General features: G+C 40.9%; 1 protein-coding gene and 1 pseudogene across 1 annotated transcript; both read right to left on the minus strand.

Annotated features, from left to right (window-relative positions):
* Nucleotides 1-716: 716 nt before the first annotated feature.
* On the minus strand, nucleotides 717-6,250 carry LOC105704665 (HLA class II histocompatibility antigen, DQ alpha 2 chain). Its single transcript, XM_012434012.2, has 5 exons — nucleotides 6,116-6,250; nucleotides 2,535-2,783; nucleotides 1,842-2,123; nucleotides 1,500-1,674; nucleotides 717-1,332 (listed from the first exon to the last, which is right to left on the minus strand). Exons 1-4 carry the CDS (start codon nucleotides 6,195-6,197, stop codon nucleotides 1,520-1,522), a joined length of 768 nt encoding a protein of 255 aa, XP_012289435.2. The 5' UTR covers nucleotides 6,198-6,250; the 3' UTR covers nucleotides 717-1,332; nucleotides 1,500-1,519.
* A 56-nt stretch (nucleotides 6,251-6,306) lies between these two features.
* Nucleotides 6,307-26,269, minus strand: part of LOC105704651 (H-2 class II histocompatibility antigen, A-R alpha chain-like) — a 31,986-nt pseudogene continuing 12,023 nt past the window's right edge.

A 26,269-nucleotide genomic window follows, 5' to 3' on the forward strand; every position in this document is an offset into this window, starting at 1 on the left:
ACATTATTGTCTTATTTTGATATTTTTCTTTCTTCTTTGAAAAATTATTTATATGTATTTATTTATTTTGAGGCAGAGTTCCTGTGTTAGTTTGTGTAGGTTAAAGGCCTCCAGCTCCATCCATGTTCATGTTCCTGCAAAGGACATGATCTCTCTCTCTCCCTTTTTTTTTTTTTTTTTTTGAGATGGAGTCTTCCTCTGTCTCCCAGGCTGGAGTATAGTGGTGCAATCTTGGCTCACTGCAACCTCCACCTCCCAGGTTCAAGCTATTCTCCTGCCTCAGCCTACTGAGTAGCTGGGATTACAGGTGCTCAGCTAATTTTTGTACTTTTAATGGAGATAGGGTGTCACCATGTTGGCCAGGCTGGTCTCGAACTCCTGACTGCAAGCGATCTGCCTACTTTAGACTCCCAAAATGCTGGGATTACAGACATGAGCCACCGTGCCCAGCCTTATTTTAATGTTTTTCTCACTGGCTTCCATTTCTTTTCCTGTGTAGAGAATTTTTATCTCCTCAAGGTGAGGAGGGGAGAGGAAAGCTTCTATTGTCATCATTCTTCACAAATTTAAAGTTTTAAGGATGCATTTTGACTTTTGGTAATAACATTTTTTACTTTTCATAACTTTTGAGATTCAAAATTTTATCCTGTTTCTCTGTCATTCCCTTTAAAAGCCATATTGAAATTAGTACAGAGTTATTTTTTTGTTTTGTTTTGTTTGTATTTCCGCTATAATGATTCTGAGCCAAGGGCAGAGGGTATCTATTACCTTCCTCATTGGTACCTGAATTGAGGAGTGGGTGGCAGTGGCCAAGGGTAGGAGCAAAAGGAAGAAGGAAATATTAACCCCAGCTAAGAAATCAACAAATTATCAGGATACACTGTGCTTGGTTGCTCCTGTGTTACTGGGCACAAAATGTGATCTGGGAAATGAGATTAAATGGATCTGAAACATAAGAGTCTCCCATTCTTGATTATGCTCCCAGTCAGCCCTAAGATGAAAGATGGGAAAAATTCAAAAGAGGCCTCAGAAAAGAGAATTTATTGCTTTCATGGAGATTTTAGATAAAGGTCACTGAGGAATAAGGTAGCTGAGTGGCTTACTCAGGCATCCCTTAGTAGGTAACATTTGAGAAAAGAAAAAAATTCGGGAGGTCAGGGAAAGAATTGAAAGGCATTTGTGAGCTATTAGGGAATACAGCACCTTAAGTACCAGAGAACAGGTGAGAGGAGCAACATTCGGAGGAGAAAAGGGATATGATACATCAGGCCAGAGAATAGTGCTATGTCATGTACCACGTCCACTTTTCTGCTCCTGCAGATGGTGATGCACCTGCAACAGGACAGACATGAGATTGATGGCTCCAAGGGGGTTCTTGTGTCATGATCGTGCCACTTCCCAATTCCCCTACAACTTTCAACCACATTTGCATCCACAGCCTCCTCCCACTTTCTTTCCCCTCATACTGTGGTTTCGGCTCTAACCAATCTCAATCTTACCTTCCCTTCCAGGATGGGATTCACAAGGGCCCTTGGTGTCTGGAAGCATCAACTGAACACAGGCCTTGGATGATGAAGACAGTGCCCACCACAATGCCCACGAGGCCCACAGAAAACCCCAGGGCGCAGACCACAGTCTCTGTGAGCTCTGACATAGGGGCTGGAATCTCAGGCTCTATGGAAGTGAAGTTGTTGAGGTCAGAATGCAGAGTGTGCTCATGTGCAGGTGTGTGGGATGGGATAGGGTGGAGGGTTAGCTTTGCAAAGACTCAAGGCCCCAGGCTTAGGAGAAGAGTGAAGTCTGTCACTAGAAACCCATGAAGTGGTAGAACTCATACTTACCCCAGTGTTTCAGAAGAGGCTCCTCCAGGCCCCAGTGCTCCACCTTGCAGTCATAAATCTCATCAGCAGAAGGGAGGAAGGTGAGGTAACTGATCTTGAAGAAGGAATGATCACTCTTGGAGAGGAAGCTGGTCTCAGAAACACCTTCCGTGACTGAGTGCCCATTGCTCAACCATGTGATGTTGACCACGGGAGGAAAGATGTTGTCCACAAGGCAGATGAGGGTGTTGGGCCGACCCAGTGCCACGGGAGACTTGGAAAACACTGTGACCTCAGGAACCTCTGTGGTGAGGAAGCAGCATTGATGTGAAGTGTGAATAGCTGTGCCCTGAGGTTCTGCATTATGTCCTGGAAGAGCCCTCCTACCAGGATTTCACCACCTGATAGTCAAAGAGGTCCTATTTACCTTCTGCTTGGGAGCAACGACACGTTGCCTCTGCTTTATTCCAATGCCCTTCTCTGTGTTGGTATGTTTAATAAAGTGGAGGTTGATGAGACCTCTCCTAGAAGGATTTAATGAATGCATGATGGAAAGACCCTTGTATTACATAGGACTATGTGATTTTAAAGATAGGGGACAATGAAATTCCAGCAATTACCATGAGAAGATCTGGGGATCTCTTGGGAAGAAGAGAGTAAAACTTGGCATGAAGGATTAGATTCAGTAAAGGAGGAGGAATGGTGGACACATACCATTGGTGGCGGCAGTAGAGTTGGACTGTTTAATCATGAATTCCAAGGTGTGTCTTCCCACAGCCATGTTTCTCAGTGCACTCTGCGGGTCAAAACTTATAAATTTGCTAAACATAGGCAACTGCCAGACAGTCTCCTTTGTCTCCAGGTCCACATAGAACTCCTCATCTCCATCAAATTCATGGGTGTACTGGCCAGAGGGACCGTAAGACTGGTAGAAGTTCACGCCATAGGAGGCAACATGGTCAGCTGATGAGTGAAGGTGACAAGCAGGAGGGCGGAACACAGGAAGAAAGAACCTTAATATGGAAAGTGATTGAAGAAACTGACTTTCAAATGTTATGGGCTTCATCTTTGGCACAGTCCCTGAGCAATATTCTCAGCACCTGTTTTCTCCCTGACTAAAGTTGGTACTCGTCAGGTTAGAATTGATGCTGTCTTTCCCACTGTAGCATATGCCCCACAAAGGCAAACGCCACACGTCTGCTATTTTGAATGCCTACCTTGTGTCTGGCACATCATAAGCTTATGATGAATATTGTGATAAACAAAAGAAGGAACGAATGAGTTATCACAGTATTTAGTCTTCTTACTCAGAGATTCAGTTTATTTATTTCCTCTTCTTCCTAAGTTTTATCTCTCAGTTATTTCTTTCGTCAGTTAATAACAAATTGAGTATACTTCCTTTCCTCTCAGGACTAGCTCAGAACAGGACACTTTCTACGCAGAGATTTTTCTTTTCTTTTTTTTTTAAACCAAAGAAAAGCATGTAGGATCTTATTAACTTAAAAGAATTTCTTCTAACAATTACAGGGTGTAAGAAAGACTATTACAGGAATAGCAACATTACACATTTACAGCAAATAAACAATGCTTCTAAGGTCTCTGCTTTGTTAATAGTAACGGTCCTTAGAGTAGAGCAACTGATTTCTTCTGAAATGAAAAGTGGAAGCTCTACTAGTTTTTGAATTTCTCTCATTCCCCCCACCTTTTTTTTTTCCTCTGACGGAGATTACTAAATGGCTATAGTGTTCTGATTCAACACTTACATTCACTCGAGGACTCAGGTAAATTAAACTCTTCACCTGAGTAAAGAGTTTACGATGGGCAGTGAGCTTGCCTGAGGATGCCAGAGCAGAACAGCAGCCATGCAATCCCGCCAAATGAGCCGAACTGGACATTTTTGTGAAGACATGTGTGAACACTTTATTATTTTATCTTTTCTTCTTTCCTCATTTACTGACCATCCAAGAGTGTCAGACATAGCAGGGGATGCTTAAAACACCATCAAGGAACAAACTGAATAGTGGGAGAGTCAGGTAAGTAAGGGAGTAAATACCATTTACTGTGGTGAGTTCTGTGAGGAGGATATTGACAGCCTTACAGTCCAACATCCTTCACAACTGTCTGTCAATCAAACAAAACTACATTTCCTTTCATATCTTTGCAAGGGTCTGTTTTTTCTCACTGACAGAAGTTATCTTTTAGGATTTCTCCTCCTAAAATTCATTCTCGAGGTTTCTACTTAGTTAACAATTTTGTAGCTAAGTCCTCTCAACATGTTTCCGACCGCATTATGACCTCCAACCCCTCCATCTCAGCGTCTGGCTCTCCAAGTTTGTCTGTTCCTCTTCCAGCTCACTTTCTTCCCTATCCAGCGTGACTGCCCTGGTTGATTACTTAACAGGCCACCAACAAAGCCTCCTTATGAATCCTAGTTCAAACATGAATATATGTGCAGTACATAAAATCCTTCTTTTCATCTGGTACTTGTTCTGGGCGCTGAGTGTTGCTGGAGGACAGCACTCTGCTGGCCCAGCTGGAACCAAGTTACTTTTACAGTTTCAGCCTCTGCTGGGTCCACTGCCCTCTCAGCGATGCCCTCCTGCTTTCCTGTGCCCCCTGTTGTTTCTATCCCTGGTCTGTGCACCCTCTGCAAGGCAGACAGCATGATTCTTTATCTTTGAATCCCCAAAAGTTACCTCATTGTGTGCCCAAACGTGTGTATTGAATGACAATTACATTTTTTGACAATTACATTGATTTTAGGGAAGACTGACAGGCATGCAGGTAGCAGAACCATGCAAAGCCCAGGATCAGGGATGCTCAGGGCTGCATTCTGACTTGTGAGCCTCGAGTACTGTTGCTTTTGTGGGCACCTTCCTCCATAAAAATATGGAAAATTATAGCTTCTGATTGGATTGCTATAAAGACAAACATAATCCAGGCTAAATTAAAAGTTAAAACATTTTCTTAGGCTCTAAAACTTCATTTTTTCTTCTAATTTTAAAAGGAGTTAAAACATTATCTTTTAGCTTTACAGTACGGAGGGTTCCCTGCACTGCACACACTGTTCCTAATGGATGAATGGAGCCTGACCAGGGCACTCTGGTGTGAGGTTGAAGAAAGGAAATTTGAAACAAAAAAGTCAAGTGCTCTGGAGAAGCAGGTGAAACTTCCACTGCCAAACAAAATCAGAATGGGAGCAGCCACGGTTAATAAGGTTGTGGAATTTAGAGTAGCTTCCAGTTCACTTCCCCTTTTAACTATTGGACTTTTCAACTTTTGTTTTACAAACCCGCTGTCCATGTCTATAAAGGATCAGGGAGTCAGAGATGGATCCTGAAAGGGAAGAGGGAGAAAGGAATGCATGAAGAGAGGTGGAAAGAGATGGACGACAAAGGCAGAAGGGACTAAAGGACCAAATAATCTGTGCCTGCCCGTTTTCCTTTTTATAGGACTTCATTAAACAAGGTGAACAATAGGCAATTTGGGTTGATAATTTGAGAATAAAATAATTTAATTTACCAAGCATTTTGTCATAAAGTTCTCAATTTTAAAATAAAGATATTTCTTACTTTGCTAAAGAAAAAATATGAAGATACACCTGTAATAGGAATAAGTAAAAAAAAGTTGACATTCATGTTTTTATTGTTTATAAAGCATATCTACATGCCCATTTTATGTGATTATAAGCGAGGTGACACATATGAGGTAGCAGAGAGTAAGTACCACATTTACCATGTGCTAAGATGATTATCTGAAGGCATTCAGCCTGCTGGGCTCTTTTACCTACCCCACACCTGTGCCAGTTCCCATGTGGAAATGTGAGTAAGTCTGAGACAAAGAAAAGGAGCGCTTTCTTTATATCTATAGAGTATACATAATTCGTGGAACTACCTGCCCCAACATATACTATAGGAGGCATAAGAAAAGCTTCAAAAGTTATTCAGAGAAATTTGGGAGTAATAGTTCAGAAATTTTTAATAACAAAAAATACTCCATTCATAGAAACATCCCTTTTGAGGCAGTCATGATGGAATGCCATAGAGACCTCCAGGCTATAGTCACTGGATATGATATAAAGAGAACAATGTCCTTAGTAAACTCCAATAGCACAGGTAGCAAAGAGAGTTGGTTGGAGCTGTGGTTTCCTAAAGGAGGAACAGCCAAATTTTAACATTTCTTAATACTGAAAAGACCCTTGGGAAATTTCTACTATTTCTTAGCAAACTGAACTCTCTTTTCCTTCAATTTCCTGCCTTCTAACTCCAGAGAACATCCCTCACTCATGCACTCACCCACAATGTCTTCACCTCCACAGGGGCTCATCACGGTGGTCAGGACGAGGGCCCCCAGCATCAGAGCTTTGTTTAGGATCATCCTCTTCCCAAAGCAGCCTCAGCAGTTGCTGTTCTGAGTTGTAGAGCAATTGTGAGGACTGAGCCAAGGAAATCTAAAGACACCCAAACCAACCCCTGCCAGGTCAGGTTTATGGCCAATCAGAAAAATCGCCTCCGGTGACATCTTGATTGCCAGTTGCAGAGTTTGTATTAAGAGCACTGGAAGAAGACAGGGACGTCCTCTGGTTCTGCCACATCCTCCACACAGCGTGGTCTTGAGGAAATTTTCTATGAATAAAGGGAAGATACTAAATTGGAATCTTCTCTCACGTGTGCATATCTGCTAGTGTTCTGAGCAGCCTCTTGGATAGATAAGGTCATTAATAATACGGCATCCTTCAGGGGTTTTTGGGTTACAATCTCCAGGAATTCTTCCCTGAGGTGATTTTCCTCCCTGGCAGTCTCCATCCCCTCCCCTTTCTCTGGCTTCTTTATTTGGGTTAGCTGTTTTCTTTTTGCTTCCATAGTGTATGTGGTATTCCCCAAATTTTGACTTGAGCCCAGCTACCTAAGGATCTCTGCTGGTGGAAGCCACGCAATACCTTTGCCTTTTTTACTTGTATAAATCCTGCTGGGTAAGTTCTCAAGTTCTTAAAAGCTCCAGGTGTTTTTGACCAGGGCGATAAAAGGTGTTAGACTGTCACGTGGTGATGCCTACAGTAGCCGATCTGTTATACAGTTTTTTCTTTTGCTTCGAGTAACCTTTATACTCTTCAAGTAATCTTTGGTGCTGCTTGAATATATGTACGTGTGTGTGTGTGTGTGTGTGTGTGTGTGTGTGTGTGTATATATATATTTTTTTTTTTTTGAGATGGAGTCTCACTCCGTCATCCAGGCTGGAGTACAATGACACAATCTTGGCTCACTGCAACCTCCACCTCCTGGGTTCAAGTGATTCTCCTGTCTCAGCCTCCTGAGTAGCTGGAGTTACAGGTGTGTGCCACTATGCCTGGATAATTTTTTGTATTTTTAGTAGAAACAGGGTTTCACCATGTTGGTCAGGCTGATCTTGAACTCCGGACCTTGTCATCCACCTGCCTCAGCCTCCCAAAGTGCTAGGATTGCAGGCATGAACCACCGTGCCCGGCCACTTAAATATATTTAAAAGAAATTTAGGGACATTGACTACATTAAAAAAGCTTTGGCTGGCTCAATTACTCAAATAATTTTTTTTATTTAAGCATATCAAGTCAAATATTAACAGTAGAACAAGAAGAATTGCTTTGACTTAGAAAATAGGGTTACTTTTCTTAAATTACTGGATTTTTTCGTATTTGTTATCCTACCACATTAAAATTTGCTACTTGCAAGGGACTAGGGATTGAGCTAAAGGTAGTCATTAGAGGGAAACTTTTTTTTTCCAGATGAATCTATTTTCTGTATGTTACAGAAACGACAAGTTAGTTAATGGAGGTTTTGTTTAGAATCACTCTGTCCTTGTTAAGTGGCTTTCTGAGATTCTCAGCAGGTTGTTCTTACCTCCCAGTGGCAGAGACTGAAAAAAAGAAAACAAAAAAGTGTCCTGACACCTGGGAGCTGCCTGATGCAGTGAACAAGGCCTTGGGGTTGCTAGGAGTTAGGCTGGTATTCACAGCTGGTTTTGGTTCTCCTGTTGAAAATAATAGTTTCATAGAACATCAGAATCAGACAGGTACTCTGTGAGCATGATGGATTCAGACAGAACACAAGGCCAGTCAGTCATCATGTCTGCACCCAGACAAAACAGGAATATTGTCGAAACCACAAACATAACTAGGCACATCTCTCTTGGGAATGACTGCTGCTACCAATTACAGCTGTAGCCTCAGGATAGTCTTTCGTACCTTCAGGTAGGATTTATAAAGCCACCCAGTCATAGCACTGCCACCCCCACCCCTGCTTTCTGTCAGAATCCAGTTAAAAATTAAGTCTCTCTTTCTTGAATCCTCCTCAAAATTACCTAACACAAGCACAAATCTTACAACTGATTAATAGTCAATTTTATGTGTTGGCTAGACTGTGGTCCCTAGTTATTCACACACTAATAATCTAGGTGTTGCTGTGAAGGTATTTTGCAGATGTCATTAAAGTTCTTAATCAGTTAACTTTAAGTAAAAATTTATCAGAGATAAATTGGGTGAGCTTAGTCTAAGCAGTTGAAAAGTCTAAAAGCAAAGCTGAGGCTTCTCTGAGCAAACAAAGATTCCACTGTGGACAGCGCATCAGCCTGTGCTAAGAATTCCAGCCTGCCTTTCCTGACGACCGCCTCCCAGTGGGTCTTGGACTTGCCTATTTCACCCCCACAGTTGCACAAATTAATTCCTTTCAATCATTCTCTTAATATATGTGTTCTCCTGGTTCTACTTCTTTGGTCCCAACAAGCTCTTACTGAGCTGCTGCATGATTCCTCATGGTGAGTTTTCTCCATCACTGCAATGAACAATAAAGTCAACTTGTTCATTTAAGGGTATGTCCTGGCTGGAAGCACTGATGGTACCTCATTAGGCAGTTGTGGGGAATGTAATATATTGCACTCGGAATGAATTACTCTTTATACACACTTGTCATACTTTAGTATCATCCACATTTTTCAAGGAGGACATTAGAGCTCATAGAGGTAAAGTACCTTTCCCAGGGTCACACAGCTGGTGAGTAGTAGAGATGGGATGCTATAGGCAAGCCATGAGTCCTCATGAGGGGTGAGGGGTAAGGGTCTCCTTCTGCGCGGGTTCAGAATAAGTTCTCCTAATATGTTTAGGAGAGATATATGACACTGTAGGTGGCCTTATTACTCTTTCTAGCCTCTGCCAGTATGAACCAAGAGGGTTTTTGAGGTTGCACTTAAGATGTGCTCTTTTTTTTTTTTTTAAGTACTGAAAAGAGTTAACAGTTTATTATCATTTATTTTATTTAACAATCTAGGAAGTTTGCAGCCATCAGCAGTTCTAGTGCAATTTCAGGTGCAATTGGGAATTGAGGAATCCATGCAGCATCCTCTTTGCTGTGTAGTAAATAACACATTTCTACTTTTTTAAACCATGTGTCCAGACTTATCTGCTTTGTATCTCACAGAAATTTCTTAAGATTTTGGGAAATGAACTAACTATTTCCTGATAGTACTCCAGAATTTCCCCTATTAATATTGCAGTTTAAAAAACTGAACTCTAATTAGGAAGTTAAGGTGTTAAATGTGGAATCAGAATTGTATTGATGGGAAGTTGTGGGTGCAGTCTCAGATCTCACATCCTGTGGGATGGAGGGAAAGTCCAAGCAAGGCCAGGTCATTGGTTAAGAGGTAATCCATGCCTTTTCTCTCTTTAACCTAGTTTTGTGTCTCTTTCCTCCTGCTTCATCTAGCCATAATACAGCGAACCTTGTTCTATTTGCTTTTGTCTTCAGGTCATAATTTTAATGTAAGGTAAAATAATCAGTAAATTAGACTCAGATAGAAGAACAGTATACCATTTTAACAAAACTAATTTCTTACTTTTGTCTGGTAGGAATAGGAAAGGTCCTCAGCACTTTGGGAGGCTGAAGCGGGTGGATCATGAGGTCAAGAGATTGAGACCATCCTGGCCAACATGGTGAAACCCTGTCTGTACTAAAAAAAAAAAAAAAAAAAATACAAAAATTAGCTGGGTGTGGTGGCACACACCTGTAGTCCCAGCTACTCAGGAGGCTGAGGCAGGAGAATCACTTGAACCTGGGAGGTAGATGTTGCAGTGAGCCGAGATCGTGTCACTGCACTCCAGCTTGGCAACAGAGAGACTCCACCTCAAAAAAAAAAAAAAAAAAAAAAAAAGGCCCTCTTCATAAATTAATAGTGGGAATAAAATTTCGAGTTCAAAATAGTACTTTGTCCAATAATTTTCTTAGAAAGCATTAATTGACATGCCATTGGTTTCATAACTAAAATTTCAATGAATGTGCCATTACAATTGATATCATTAAGGCCCCTCTAAGAAATTAGGCAGAAGTTACGTTAGTTCTAATGAACAGTTGTAACATTCTCTAAGACCATAATCTTTAGGTTTAATTTTATGCATTGATGAACTTCTACTCTGAAGTCCAAAACTTCTGTCTTGCAGTAGCTGAAGGTGCATCACAACAATAACAAAGTCTAGAATAGCAAAATAAAAAGAATATAGATTTTGTAATAAAATACGTATGAACTCTATGTGGCTTTTTATTTCATCAGCTGCATCACCCTGGGCAAGCCACTCAAAATACCTGAGCCTTAGGGTTATTTTCTATAAAATGGGATGAAAACTATTAGATGATAATTAATATGATGAAATGATAGATAAGTACAAATTATACAGTTAAATACAGTCTAGTGTTTGACACCTAGCAACTATTCCCAGGTGGTAGCTGCTACATAAAGACAGATATTAATAATGATAACTATAGTAACATCATGCATTGGGCTAGGACAGCCTGTCACTTTTCCCTCATGCATTTAACCTCCTCCCTGTGGCACTCCAGGCTTGTAGGAACCTGTGAGCCACAGAAACACTAACAGATTCCATTTCTTTGAAGACAGTTGCATCTGTCAGATTTTTCTAGGTAACAAACTATTCCAAAACTTTAACGACTTCAAACAATGATTTTGTATCTTCTCATGATTCTGTAAGATAGACATTCTAAAATGGGGCCGGCTTTCTCATGTGATGTTTGACAATGTCTGGAGATACTTTCGTTGTCATCACTGGGGAGGGTGTTACTGGCAGGTACTGGGTAGAGGCCGGGGTGCTGCTACACATCCTGTAATGCACCTGACAGCCTGCTACAAGAAAATAATCATCTAGAACAAAATGCCAATAGTTCTGAGGTTGAGAAACCTCATTTTAGAGCATTTTTTAAATATTAAAAAATGTTTCATTTCCAGTGCTTATTTCTTTTTATAGATCCAGGTTTCTATGTGAGATCATATTGCTACCATGTGAAGATCTTCCTTTTACATTTCTTATGGTCCAAAAATCCCATGGACACCAATATTCCCATGACTCAAAGATAATGAATACACGACTGTCTCAAGGCACGGAGAAGAGGACAAATGAGAGTGGAAGTGCTCCCCTGCTCCCATCTTCTCTCTTTAGTGCTCATTGTAAGCCCTTGTATTATTGTAAATAATTTTATAAAATATTCCTTTTATGTGAAGTATTTTTTAAATCCCCAAACATCACACATATCTGGATTCATTTTCCCCTACAATTGTCAGTTATTAAAACATTTGAATTTTTCTTGTGTTATTATCTTTATGTTTAATGTTCTGGCTAAATCACAACTTAAAATTTCTAGATAAAATTCTTTACATATATATGATGACATTTGGTAAATACATATGAATAATTTCATATAAACACTTGCTTTTAAAGTTTCCATTTAAAATTATTTGTCATATTTAAATCCTTAATGCTAAGTAAGAATAGCTGTACATCTGGCTGTGGAGGTGTGTGCTTACACTCCCAGCAACTCAGGAGATTGAGGTGGGAAGATCACTTGAGCAAGGAGTTTGAGGCCAGCCTGGGAAACAGTGTTACAGGACTTTTCCTTAGTTCTGCTAATGACAGCTTTTCTGCCACACAGCCACAAGAAATTAGGTTCACAGACAACTTGAAGAGTGAGTAGGGCAACCTATATTTGGCAAAAAGGAAGAAAAGGGAAAACAGAGGCTCTTATCAAAGTGAAAAATGTGTTTTTTCTGCCAGTAGGCTTCCCACCTCATGGATTGAATTCCAGGTTCCACCCTAAGAGATGGGGTCAGGCTCCTCCCCGCTGCAAATGGTGCAAACTTCTGTGGCTCCATCCTAGTTTGCACTCCTCCCAGTAAGCAGGCTGGCTGGAGTTTATCTGGGGACCCCTTCCCACCTGCCTAGCTCAATAGCAAGACCCCATCTCCAAAAGTAAATAAATAAAAAGATCTATTCAAAGAACATTCACAATATGTACATTAGGATTGGAGAGCTCCTAGGAAAAGAATCAATCACTATTAGGTGTGAGGAATATCATCTGTTTCCCAGAGTCAGTTCTAAAACTGATGCAGATGAATGAAGAATTTCAGTTCATCTTGGGCCGGACGCAGTGGCTCATGCCTGTAATCCCAGCACTTTGGGAGGCTGAGGCGGGCGGATCACGAGGTCAAGAGATCGAGACCATCCTGGTCAACATGGTGGAACCCCGTCTCTACTAAAAATAAAAAAAATTAGCTGGGCACAGTGGTGTGTGCTTGTAATCCCAGCTACTCAGGAGGCTGAGGCAGGAGAATTGCCTGAACCCGGGAGGCAGAGGTTGCGGTGAGCTAAGGCGGGCTGGGAGGCTAAGGCGGGCTGATCACGAGGTCAAGAGATCGAGACCATCCTGGCCAACATGGTGAAACCCAGTCTCTACTACAAAAAATACAAAAAAATTGGCTGGGTGTGGTGGCACGCGCTTGTAGTCCCAGCTACTCGGGAGGCTGAGGCAGGAGAATTGCTTGAACCTGGGAGGCGGAGGTTGCAGTGAGTCGAGATCGCGCCACTGCACTCCAGCCTGGCGCCTGGTGATGGAGCGAGACTCTGTCTCAAAAAAAAAAAAAAAAAAAAAAAAAAAGAATTTCAGTTCATCTCAACAAGTATTTATTAATTAATACTATAGTCTCTGCACAAAGTCTTCTTCAAATAACCTATTCTGTTTAGCTGAAGAGTAACGGGTGCTATGGTGAAAGCAAATCTGCACATGGAAGTAATTTTGTGTGTTTTTCCGTAGAAGATTATTAGCGAGCAGTATTTTCCTTATACTATTGTTTTTTATTGTGTAGTTTATTTAAGAGAGTTGTTTAAAGCAAATAGTTCATACATATAGGAGCTATTACTGACAAAGAATTGGTGGGGATGATATCAAATAACAAACAGAATTATCTTTGCAAGCTTACCTCATAGGTAACAGACAGTTTAGAGCAAAATTAGTAGCAATGTATTGTGTGTTTATGGAATATTAAGGAGTATAATACATAATAACAATTGTACAATAAATGAGAGAGAGATAAATTTGGAGCATACTGAGCTAAGGTATATTTGAAAGTATATTGTACATATATGTAAAATCCTAAGGCAAAAACTAATCCAAAAGAAGGCAGAAGAACAATTTTGAAAATGAACAAATATTTAATAGAATAAATAGAAAACATCTAGCAAAAATAATCCAACCATATTAATAATTTCATTAAACATAATTGGCCTAGACACACCAATTAAATGATAAAGAAGATCAGATAGTAAAAATGGCACACTTGAACTATAATCTGTCTACAAGCAACCCACTTTAAATATAAAGGCATACCTACATTAAAACTAAAATGAGAGAAACTGTATACCATGCAAAAAAAATCAAAAGAAAATTCAAATAGTTATGTCAATACTAGACAAAGTAGATGTCAGAACAAGGAATATTACCAGGGACAAAGAGGAGTATTATTTAATGATAAGGAGTTATTTTTCCAAAGACACATAGCAATCTTAAGTGTGTATGCACCTAACAACAGAGCTTCGAAATACATGATACAAAAGCTAATAGAAATGGAAAGAGAAATAGAAAAGTCAAAAATTATAGTTGGAGATTTTAAACTGATTTTTCAGTATTTCATTTAAAAATTAAACAGAAGGTCAGTAAGGATATAGAATAACTGAACAACACTGTCAACTAACTTGACTAAGTTACAATAACAGAATCACAATTCAGGTCACAATTTCCTAAGTTAGAAACATAGAAAACCCAGGATGAAAGTGAAAATGTCTGGTATGAGACTCTCTCTGTCTAAAGAGACTTCTCTAACCAAGTACAGGAAGACGTGTGTGCGTGAGAAAAGAAAATCTAAAAATTGAGGAAAATTTTGGAACTTGATTTTACTAGACATGATATAACATTAGAGTAGATGGAAATGGTAAATTACTTTTCTTAGAGAGGGAGCTCTCATTTTTCTCTCTGATCATCAGTGTCACATTATCTTCTTGATGGGGGCTTTCTCCAGAGGCTTAGAGAATTTGCTCATGCCCTTCAGCGACGGGGTCATTGACTTTAGTGTTATACCAGTCAGGTAGGACATAAATGGACGAGGGAATCTTACTTTAAAGGGAAGCAGCCTCCTTTCTTTTCTTTTTTTTCCCCCTTTCCCTTCTCTTCCAGAGAAATTCCATTCTTTTTTTTTTTTTTTGAGACGGAGTTTCACTCTTATTACCCAGGCTGGAGTGCAATGGGACGATCTCGGCTCACCGCAACCTTCGCCTCCCGGGTTCAGGCAATTCTCCTGCCTCAACCTCCTGAGTAGCTGGGATTACAAGCACACACCACTGTGCCCAGCTAATTTTTTTTATTTTTAGTAGAGACGGAGTTCCACCATGTTGACCAGGATGGTCTCGATCTCTTGACCTCGTGATCCGCCCGCCTCAGCCTCCCAAAGTGCTGGGATTACAGGCGTGAGCCACCGCGCCCGGCCCCAGAGCAATTCCATTCTAAAGCCATTGGCAGGAAGAGGCAGAACGAAGTGGGCATTTGCACTGATATGAGAGAAGCTATGTTGTCCGAATATGGGTGTCAGACTTAAGTAGTTTGAACAGGGCATCCGTGCAGGTGGGTAGCCTAGCTTAGGGAGGGGTCAGAACCCAAGCAATGTGAGAAGGGCATCCACTCAGAATAATAACCTAGCTTGGGTATTAGAGCTTAAACCCTTTGAAGATGGTTCTGGACTTCCACATAGATGTATGCCCTGCTTTGGTGTGTCAGAACCTGAGCAGGATAAAAAGGGTGCCTAAATGGGGCAGTAACTAAGTTTTGTGAGTCAGAATCGACTGGTGTGAGAAGAGTATCTAGCTGTAAAAGGTTGGGAGGAGATGGGAGATTGGTGCTATACAGGGGGATTGTTCAAGAAAGTGTAAAATGGTAAAACAACAGGATCCAGAATTCTCCTCATCAGTGAAAGAAAGTACAAATTTAGGAAGGAAAAACTAGATTGAATTCTGTCAAGTTGGACTGGAATCAGAGGTACAAAGACAAGTTATGCTTTCACATATATGTGTATATATATATGAAAATAGATTTAATATTTTCTATTTGTGGGTTTTCATTCTGAATGAACTTACCCATTCATTCAGTGGGGACTGCATCACTGGCCACTGGATTTTGTATAGGGGCTTGATTACGGAGTTCATCTGCATGTGTTTCAGCTGAATGCCAGATGTTTCTTTCCTTTGATAAATATTGCTTTTATGAGATTCATCATTTTCCTTTTCTTTCTTTTTTTTTTTTTTTTGAGACGGAGTTTCGCTCTTGTTACCCAGGCTGGAGTGCAATGGCGTGATCGGCTCACCGCAACCTCCGCCTCCTGAATTCAAGCAATTCTCCTGCCTCAGCCTCCCGAGTAGCTGGGACTACAGGCGCGCTCCACCATGCCCAGCTAATTTTTGTATTTTTTAGTAGAGACAGGGTTTCACCATGTTGACCAGGATGGTCTCGATCTCTTGACCTCGTGATCCACCTGCCTCGGCCTCCCAAACTGCTGGGATTATAGGCGTGAGCTGCCGCGCCCGGCCGCATCATTTTCTTATGTGTAGTTACACATACACGCTTTAAGATGGTTCTTATTCATATACATATAAGTTCCTGGTTGGGTGTATCATTTGTGATTATGGTCATGTTGACATTAGCCATTAGGCTGATGCTCTTTGGGTGCGATTTAGGTGGCTTTTGATGAAGGGGAACTTTAAAATGGTGGTGCTTGTCCTATATGTGTTATATTTTCATAAATATATAATATATATTATATATTTCATATATATATGTTTTTATATATACATATATATAAACACTGTCCTGATCCTATGTAGGCCTGAGCTAACATATAGCTAATGTACGTGTATTATATATATATATTTCATATCTTTTCAATATATATAGAATACATATTTTTATGTTTTCAATGTATATGAATATGTATTTTTATATATTTAAATATGTAAAATACATATTTCATTTTCATATGTGTTTTCAATACATATGAAAATACATATTTTCTTATATATTTTCAATATACATAAACATGTATTTTAATATGTATTTTCATATATATTTATATTTTTGGAATGGCTACATCGTCTGTGGCATATACCCTGGGCTTCATCGTGCATGCCAGGAAAATTCCTTTTTGAGAACTTTACTTCTTTTTTTTACTTCTAGTTCTTCGCTGAGGGTGATCAGAATCATGAAGCTGTACTAAGTCTGCTGTGGTGAAGCCATCAAAAACCCTGAGAGAAAAATCCCAAAAGAACTTTATGTTCAAAAGAACTAAGGAAAAGGAACCCCGTGACCTAAGGAATATGGGGTATTTCCCTTTACATTTTTTCTCAATTTTCTCTTCCCACTTTGCCTCAAGGGAAACCCCAGTTGTACAGAATCACATGATGATGCTCTGAGAGAAACCAACCTTTCTGGCCAGAGGAACTAGTAAAGGGACATATGGGAACTGGAGAGTGTGGGAAAAATCTCAGAGGAGAGAGTGAGAGAAAGAGATCCCTAATTCTACACATGACCCATCATAACTCCCAGGGTCCTGGGCTCCCCAAGCCACACATAAGGGGGACAGTTTCACACCAGCATATCAATGCCATTAGGAGCTGAACTATGATACAAATATCACAGTCCTAGTGCCAGACTAGTGGCTGAAAGACCTGGGCACATGACAGGCATGAACAGCATGGCAAAGCCTTGGGAAACCATAATGACATTAGAACTACTGCACACAGAAGGTGAGATACAGCTTGCATACTAAACTTGATGAGATTAGTTGCTTGCTAAAACAACAAATTCAAACTTCTACTAGAATTTTAATGGGACCCAGAGCTCACAGTGTAATGCAATCATGCATCACATAACGACAGTTCAGTCAAGGATGGAACATACGTAGGTTGGTCCTCATGAGATTATAATGGAGCTGAACATTTCCTATCCCTATATCATTGCCATTGCAACATTGTAGCATAAGGCATTACTCACATGTTTGTGGTGATGCTGGTGGAAACAAACCACCCATGCTGCCAGTCACATAAAAGTATAGCAGTACAATTATGTACAGTACACAATACTCAAAAATGACAACAAATGACTATGGTACTAGTAAATGTGTATACTATGCCATACTATACTTTTTATTGTTATTTTAGAGTGTACTCTTACTTACAAAAAATAAAAGTTAACTGTGAAACAGCCTCAGATAGATCCTTCTGGAGGTATTCCTGAAGAAAACCTTGTTATCACAGGAAGTGACAGCTCCATGTGTGTTACTGCCTCTAAAGACCCTCCAGTGGACAAAATGGGAACGTGAAAGGCAATGATATTGATGATCCTGACCCTGTGTAGGCCTGAGCTAATATGTGTGTTTGAACCTTAGCTGTTTAGAAAAAAAAAGTATAAAAAGTAACATTTTTAGAAAAAAGTTTAAATGATAAAGATACAGAAAAAGAAAATACATTTGTATAGGTCTAAGTGTGTTTGTGTTTTAAGCTAAATGTTATTACAAGAGTCAAAAAGTTAAATAATTCAAAAAGTTTATAAAGTGAAAAGGTACAGTAAACAAAGGTTAATTTATCATTTGGAGAAAGAAAATTTTTTTCTGTAAATCTAGTGTAGTCTGTTTACACTGTTTACGAAGTACACAGTGTGTACAATAAAGTCCCAGGTCTTCATTCACTCACCACTCACTCACTGATTCACCCAAAGCAACTTCCAGTCCTACAAGTTCCATTCATGATAAGTGCCCTATGCAAGTGTACGAATTTTTATCTTTTACAATTTCACAACACAACTTATGCTAAGGGAAATAAGCCAGTCACAAAAGAAACACAATACATGGTTCACTTATGCTAAGTGAAATAAGCCAGTCACATAATAAGCTATGATTTTGTTCTGAAACTAAGGATGTATTTGGTTGTTTAGGTATTCCCTTAGCTTTTTAGCCCTTTCTTTAAGTTTTTCAGCAGTGTCAAAGACAGGTTTATTTTGGAGAATAAACCTGAGCAGGCCTCTGACTGATTTTGGTCAGGAGTAGTCTCTTTTACAGACTAAGAGTATTTAAAGGTTTAGAGTAAAAGAGCTTATCACAGACTTGAATGTTTCTGTGTGAAGGAAAAGTTTATTGTGAGTTGGAATGTCTCTGGTTGGAGGGGAGGTTCCCCTGGGGTTGGCATCTCTCCAGTCAGAGGGGAGGTTATCTTGGGGCTGGCATGTCTCTGGTCGAACAGGGGTTTATCTCAGGGTTGGATGTTTCTGGTCAGAGGTGTCATTTGTGGTTTATGATCATGCTGACATTAGCCATTAGGCTGATGTCCTGTGGATTGGATTTAGTTGGCTTTTGATGAAGGGGAACTTTAAATGGTGCTTGTCCAAGATGGCGATGCTCCTGCTCTGTCAATCCAGACCCTATAGTAATAAAAGGATTAGGGGTGTATGTGCTTTCTGTGTAATTCCTGCTGAGGGGGGTGTGGAGAGTTTTCTGTTCTCGGATTGACTGTAGGAGTAACGCCATCTGTAGATGTTTTTGGGTAGTTGTCTGTGAAATGGCCATGATCCTGTTGGCTGAAACTCTTTGAATATGGTTAATTAGGCAGGGTAAGAACATCAGTCCCAGGCATATTGTTAGGAGAGGGACCAGGAAGAGGATGACCCACGCTATGATTTCGTTCTAAAACCAAGGGTCTATTTGGTTGTTTTGACATTCCCTTAGCTTTTTAGCCCTTTCTTTAAGCTTTTCAGCAGCGTCTCTTACTAGGCCAGATTGGTTGAGATAGAAAAAACTTTCCGCACCCAACGAGAGGCCGAGGCCCACTTTCCAACTCTTAGAAGATCTAGTTAGTCCCTGTCTGTTTTGGAGGACCACACCAGCCAAGGACCCTGGGAGTTATGATGGTTCATGTATAGAATTAAGGATCTCTTTCTCTCACTCTCTCCTCTGAGATTTTTCCTACACTCTCCAGTTCCCACGTCTCCCTTTACCAGTTCCTCCGGCCAGAAAGGTTAGTTTCTCTCAGAATATTGTCATGTGATTCTGTACAATTGGGGCTTCCCTTGAGGCAAAGTGGGAAGAGAAAATTGAGAAAAAATAAAGGGAAATACCCCATATTCTAGTTGGTCTTGAATTCTTATGAGGCTTTCAGCTATATCTTCTAGAGAGCCCTGTAGTTCTGTTGAAAGAGACTTAAAGTATGTTACAGAGGTGGCTAATTCCCCTGATCCCAATCTGAGTCCAGAGGTTATATCCAAGGTGTCCACTAAGGGAATGATGTGGATGGCTCTGCTTTTCTTAACATATTGGACGGATGGGATGGGCAAAGGTTGATTAGGTGGAACTAGTCAAATGGAGGGAGAAAGATAAACTAGAGAACAGGTTTCGGTCCAGTAGGTGGGAGACAAAGATATGTGTTGGTGCCACACAAAAAGAACAAGCCTTTGTCATAAATACAGGCAGAGATATGGAAAGAGAATAAGTGAATTAAAGATTGGATGTTTTTCTTTCCTGTGCTTCATTACTCCAGATGGACAAGGAGGCGGTCAGGGAGACATTCACTATAATAGAGATATAGGAAGAGTTAATTTTTTACACGTTTAATGTGATCAGATGTTGCATCATTGATATGGAGTCATGGAAAAAGGTGGGCACCAGGGACAGCACAAGTTAGTTCAGAGGCATTGGTTAGGGGAGAGGCTGTGAAACAAGCCGGATGCAGAAACATTCCATTTGCTTCAGGTGATACTTCGTAGTCAACTTTGTTAGTTTGATGGTCAGAGGGGTGTTTAATAATGACAGTGCTGTTGCATTGGTTAGGTGTTAGGGATTCTAAAGGAAATTTCCGTCAGAGGCTGAAAAGCAAAGTGAGGCTTATTGTAAAGGGGGGATGTGTTTAGTTATAGGCCCTTTAATGGGAGGGCTTTGGGGCTTGAAGCATTATGGGAAGTTGTAATAGGTTTGAAATTATTTGTTAGCCTGATTGGCTAAAAAAATCACCGGCCAGGGTGTCAACTCTTTCAAAAAAGAAAGCTCTTTTTTGGAGTTTATAAATCAGGGTTATGCTTCCTGTCAAGAGGTCATGAAAGGGTGTAGGAAGGGCCCTGTAAGCTGAGAAAGACAGCGATAAGCACATCCAGCATTCAGGAGCAAAGGAAGAGTTAGCTTCCAGCAAGAGGGACTGTGTAAGGTTTATAAAGCTTTCTAGCTTGACAGCAGTGAGAAGTGGTTGTATTGGTAAGGTTGATGTACTTAGGGAATTTATATTGCAAGAAACAAGCAAAAAGGGAAAGAGGTTATTTGGATAGGAGTAAAATCCTGGAAAGTTCCTAGAAGCCATAGGTCTCAAAGAACAGTAAGGAGCTGATCAGGATGTATGATGGGAGTTTCGTAAGGGTACTCTGAAGCTCTGTAACAAGATTGATTAGGAAGCAATGAAAGTTTGGGAGAGAAAAACACATAGGCAGCTTATGTGGATTTCTCTTCCTTTTTCTCTGGGATTTGGGTGAGGCTAAGGGAAGTGGGTCCTGTGGAGACACAAGAGAAGGCTGATGAGGTTTTAAACATGGTTGTTGGGGTATGTGTTGGAAGGAAGTCTGCTTTCTTGACAGAAGTGTAATGAATCCAGTTGGGGAGTCCCTGCAGTTTTGCTGCCATGGGTGTGGTAAGGATTATTTGGTAAGGTCCCTTCCATCAGGTGTAAGGGGGGAATTGGGGATAGGAATGGAATCTTTTACAAGAACCCAGTCTCCTGGCTGTCGGAAGGGATTAGAGGAGTTGGAGCTGGGTTGTGGCAGATATTTGTTAGTATATTCCCAAATGAAACGGCGGATGGTATGTAGAAAGGGAAAATGACAGGAGTTGGTAGAGATGAGGCTTGACCCTGAGGTGGAACAAAAGGGGCAGGTGGTCTCCCATACATGAGTTTTAAGGGGCTGAGCATTAAGGGTTTATGTGGGAGTGCCCAAATTTTTAGAAGGGCCAAAGGTAAAAGTGTGGCTCAGTCTTCATGTGTTTGGTTCAAACAACCTGGTGAGGTTGTTTTTTAGAATGCCATTCCTTTTTTCAACCTTTCCTGAAGATTGAGGTCGATAGGGAATGTGCAGCTTCCAGGTGATTTGTAGAGCTTGTTCAAGTGCTTGAGTAATTTGATACATGAATTCAGGACCATTACAGATTGAAAGAAAGAAGCATCCCGAACCTTGGGATGATTTCTGCTGTTAATTTGGAGGTGACAGTAGAAGCTCGTTTGTTGGTTGTGGTAAAAGCCTTGGCCCACCCCAAAAAGGTATCGACCAGAACTAAAAGAAATTAAACCTTTTTACTGGGGGCATATGGGTAAAATAAATTTGCCAATTCTATCCTGGAAGGTGACCCCTGGCTTGATGGGTTGAGAAAGAAGAGGGTTTAGTGTTGGAGTGGGGTGAACCTTTCTGGCAAATAGAGCATTGGGAAATGGCTTTTAGCTGTTCCTTTATATCTGGGATTATGTATATGTGGAAACTTAAGAAATGTTGTAGAGGGGAATGGCTAGTGTGGAAGAGGTTGTGAATGTCCCATAAAAGAGATCTTTTATCAGGGTCAAGTAGGACTAATTTGTTTTGCATGAATCAGTATGCGGGTTTGAATTGCGCCCTCGCTGTGATTAGTTGTATTTGGAGTTCTGGATAAAAGGAAGAGATATGTTGCATGAGGGGAACAGGTGTTGGGGAATTGGATGATTGGTTGAGGCATGTTTTGTCCAATAGTGAGCCTCATGGTTACCTAAAGAAACGTGGCTTTTATCTGGTTGATGTCTTTTGCAATGGATAACTATAACCTTTTTCTGGAAGTAAACCTGCCTTTAGTAAATGACGAATTAGTTTTCCATTAATGATAGGAGCTCCCTTAGCTGTGAGATAGCCCTGGTCACTCCAAATTTGGGCACTGGAATGGATGATGTTTAGGCATATTTAGAATCAGTGTATAGATTAACTTTTTTTTTTTTTTTTTTGCTAGGGTTAGTGCTCTTCTTAGGGCAACTAATTCTGCTTGTTGGGAGGATGTGCCCGAAGGCAAGGGAGGCAGCCTCTATGACTCTTCTAGGTGGGGAGAGTGGGTATCATTATGATTTCCTTCAATGATGGCGTATCCTGCTTGGAGGGGAGGGTATTTTGATGTGCTGTCAACTACAAACCAATCTGGGGCTGCCTTTATGTGAGTGGAAGTAAGGTGGTGAAACATGGTGAGAGAACTTTCAATTAAGTCAGAGTGTGAGTGTTGGTCAGGGTCCAGAAGCAGTGTTGAAGGCAAGAGTGGTGGGATTGGCCAGGCACAGTGGCTTACACCTTTAATCCCAGCACTTTGGGAGGCCAAGGTGGGCAGATCACAAGGTCAAAAGATCAAGACCATCCTGGCCAACATGGTAAAACCCCATCTCTACAAAAAATACAGAAAAAAAAATTAGCTGGGCTTGGTGGTGCATGCCTGTAGTCCCAGCTACTCAGCAGGCTGAGGGAGGAGAATTGCTTGAGGTAGAGGATGCAGTGAACCAAAATCGTGCCACTGCACTCCAGCGGGGCCGCAGAGTGAGACTCCATCTCAAAAAAATAAAATAAAATAAAAGAGTGGTGGGATTGGGAAGGGGACACTTATGAAGAGAGATAGAGGGTTGAAGGAGATTTGAATGTAAGGCTTGCATGTGAGAGGATGATTTGGAGGTGAGCACCTTCTGGCTGAGCATATCTTGCAAACAATGAGAAGAAAGTACCTGAAGGGGTTCATAGAACATGAGTTCTTATGCCTCAGGGATAATCAGAGAGACTGTGGCCAAAATTTTTAAGCAAAGGTGCCAGCTTTTGTAAATGGAGTCCAGTTGTTTTGAAAAATATGCTACTGGTTGGAGGGAATCTCGCACAGGTTAGGCTAAGAGTCCCAGGGCCTGATTATGAGAACCGTGTAAATATAGATGAAAGGATCCAGGGGGTTTGGAAGGCCTAAAGCAGGGGCCTATAATAATGCATGTTTCATGTGAGAGAAAGCATGATAAAGGTCTGGATTGGGAGTGAGTGGTTGGTCAAGATTTCCTTTTGTGGATTCATAAAGAGGTTGAGCCATAATGGCAAAATTTGCTATCCATAATCAGAAATACCCCACTAATCTGAGGAAAGAAAGTCCCTTTTTGTTTTAGGAAATGGGATTTGCTGAACACCTTGCTTTCATGCTGGTGGAATTTCTCGAGTATTTGGAATTATGATTAATCCTAGGTATGAGACTTTAGGAGAACTTAATTGGGCCTTCTTTTTTGGATACCTGGTACCTCCATTTAGCCAAAAAATTTGAAAGCCTAGTGATGTGTTGAACACAGTGTTCTAGAGAGGGGCTGCAAAGAAGTAAATCATCCACATATTGAAGCAAAATGCTAGGCTGTAGAGGTAGTTGGGGAGATCCAGTCGAAGTGCCTGACTGAAATAGTGAGGGCTGTCTCTGAATCCCTGTGGGAGGACAGTCCAGGTGAGTTGCTGGGAGTAGCCTATTCTCCCAATTTAAAACCTGGATGGCTCCTATAGACTGGTTCAGGATTTGTGACAACTCAACTCTGCTATTGTTCCTGTTTGTCCTATTGTCCCAAGCCCTCCTGCTGTGAATTCCTCCCAACACTTACCATTTCTCCGTATTAGACCTCAAGGATGCCTTTTTTTACTATCCCTCCTCTCAAAATCTCTCCAGTTTGAGGGCAGGTTATTTCAGGGCTGGCATGTCTCTGGTTGGAGAGGGGCTTATCTCAGGGTTGGAATGTTTCTGGTTGGAGGTGTCATTTGTGATTTATGGTCATGCTGACATTAACCTTTAGGCTGATGCTTTTTGGGTTGGGTTTAGGCAGTTTTTGATCAAGCGAAATTTCAAAATGGCTTTGCATCCAAGATGGTGATGCTCCTGCTCTGTCAGTTATCTCATTCTCTTGATCTCACTTCTAACTTCTGTCAGTTCCCAGCCTAGAGAGTTTCTGTACCATCTAGGGTGGAAAATGGGGAGAAAATTTCTCATATTGTTTTTTAGTCTGCTCAAATATCTTTGGAATTTTTTTTTAATTTTTCTTTTCAAATGCAAGTTTTTGAGTGTAAAATACTTTATTTCAATTTGTTGTTTCTTCTGCAGCTGTTAGAATTCTATTTTTAAAACTAAAAACCTAGGCATTACTTTTTTTTTGCATAAAAACACTACACAGCAGGCAGAAAGTATGCACTATCCTCACTGATACCCAAGTGGGTAGGGAGAGAAAACGCAAAGAAGTACAGAAGGAAACGATGATTTATTATGTTACAATATCATTTTGGCACATTGGTTGTGTGGTATCAATATGACCTGAGAAAAGGGGCTGATACATCTGCTAAAATTCCAACATGAGGTCTTCCATTCTCAGGGATGACCTGAATCATGCCTGACAAAAAGACAGAAAAGTACAGATTAAATAAAGACACCACAGATGAGATTTTTTTTTTTTCCCCACAGATCCTGCATTGCAGTGACCAAGAACTAGGTATATACTTGGGTGGAATGGTCCAGGTCTCTCTGTTGGAGGTAGACAATGAATAGAAGAGTAGATTGGAATAATTAATAAAAGTAGGTGATGTCCGAAGGGAAAATTCTCTGTAAGTTCCACTCAAAAGGGAAAGAGAGGAAGGCCTAGAAGGAGCAGCATGATGAACTGAAACAGAGAATGGGTCTAGGTCATATATTCCTCCTCTTTCTTGTAAAGACTGATTACCTGAAATATCAAGCTACATGAGGTTGGTGGGTTCCATGCTCCTGTCTCAAGGCCAACCCAGTCTCTAATTTGCCCGCAACTTTTCCAAACACGTTTAGATATATAGGATGCAAATCCTCCACTCCCAGCTTCTCTTCCTCCAGATACATTGTTCCAGGTATGACACATCTGAGTCCTTACCTTCCTGTTTTCTAGGCCATAACTCATGTGGTCATCTGGGGGCTGGAAACACCATGTGAATGTAGACCTCAGATAAGGAGGATGCTGCCCATCACAATGTCCACGAGGCCTGCGGCCAATTTGAGGGTGCAGATTTGCTTTACACCAAATGGTCTCTGTCAGCTCTGACACAGGGGTGGAAATCTCAGGTTCTGAGAAAAAAGAAACAGGCAGGGTCACAGGGACTATGTGCCTATGGGTAGATTTTGTGTGTGTTTAGAAATGTGCAAGACCCCTAGACTTTGGGAGAAGAGTGAAGCCAAGTATTATAAAACTTGGCAATTGTGGGAAATGAAGTTGTGGCAATGAGGGCTAAAGGTCATAAGGCTATGTGGACTTGGGATAGAATCAGAGGATATACACACCATGAAAGGATTTAAAGATACCCCAGTGCTTGAGGAGTGACTCTTCCAGGCCCCAGTGCTCCACCTTGCAGTCATAGAAATCATCAATGGAGGGGAGAAAAGTGAGGTAACTGAGCCTGAGGAAGGAGTGGTCACTCATGGAGTAGAAGGTTGTCTCAGAAGTACCTTCTGGAACTAAGTGTCCATTTTAAAACCAAGTGATGTTGATCACAGGAGGAAAGATGTCCACTAGACAGATGAGAGTGTTGGGAACACCCAGGACCACAGAAGATATGAGAAACACAGATACTTCAGGACGTTCTGCAAGGAAGAGAGTGCACTTGTTTGAGTTTACAATTACCATGCCTTGAGTTTATTGAACATCTTGGGGAAGGCTTTCCATTCACAATTCCCTAGCTGTTTGTGAGACTTTTCCTGTCCTTTCAAAACCTAGGTGCAACCTTCATCTTATCTGCATGAAACTCAAAACACTTTCTTGCCTTTGGGAGTTTACAGGGAATTTTGTGTGTGTATGTGTGTGTGTGTGGCGGGGGGGTGGGAGGCATGCACGTGTGCGTGCCAAGAGGCCAAATGGTGGGAACATTCTAATTTAGGAATGCAATGAGTATCTCATGGAAACTGAGGAAAGGTGTTTAAAGATCAAATGAATATGATGTGAAATGAATATTTGCCAGGAAATGTACTGGGAAGGAGGAAAATTTATAGTGCAATGG

Source organism: Aotus nancymaae, unplaced genomic scaffold (assembly GCF_030222135.1).
Source record: "Aotus nancymaae isolate 86718 unplaced genomic scaffold, 86718_ANA_hifiasm-v0.15.2.pri h1tg000040l, whole genome shotgun sequence".
NCBI lineage: Eukaryota > Metazoa > Chordata > Mammalia > Primates > Aotidae > Aotus > Aotus nancymaae.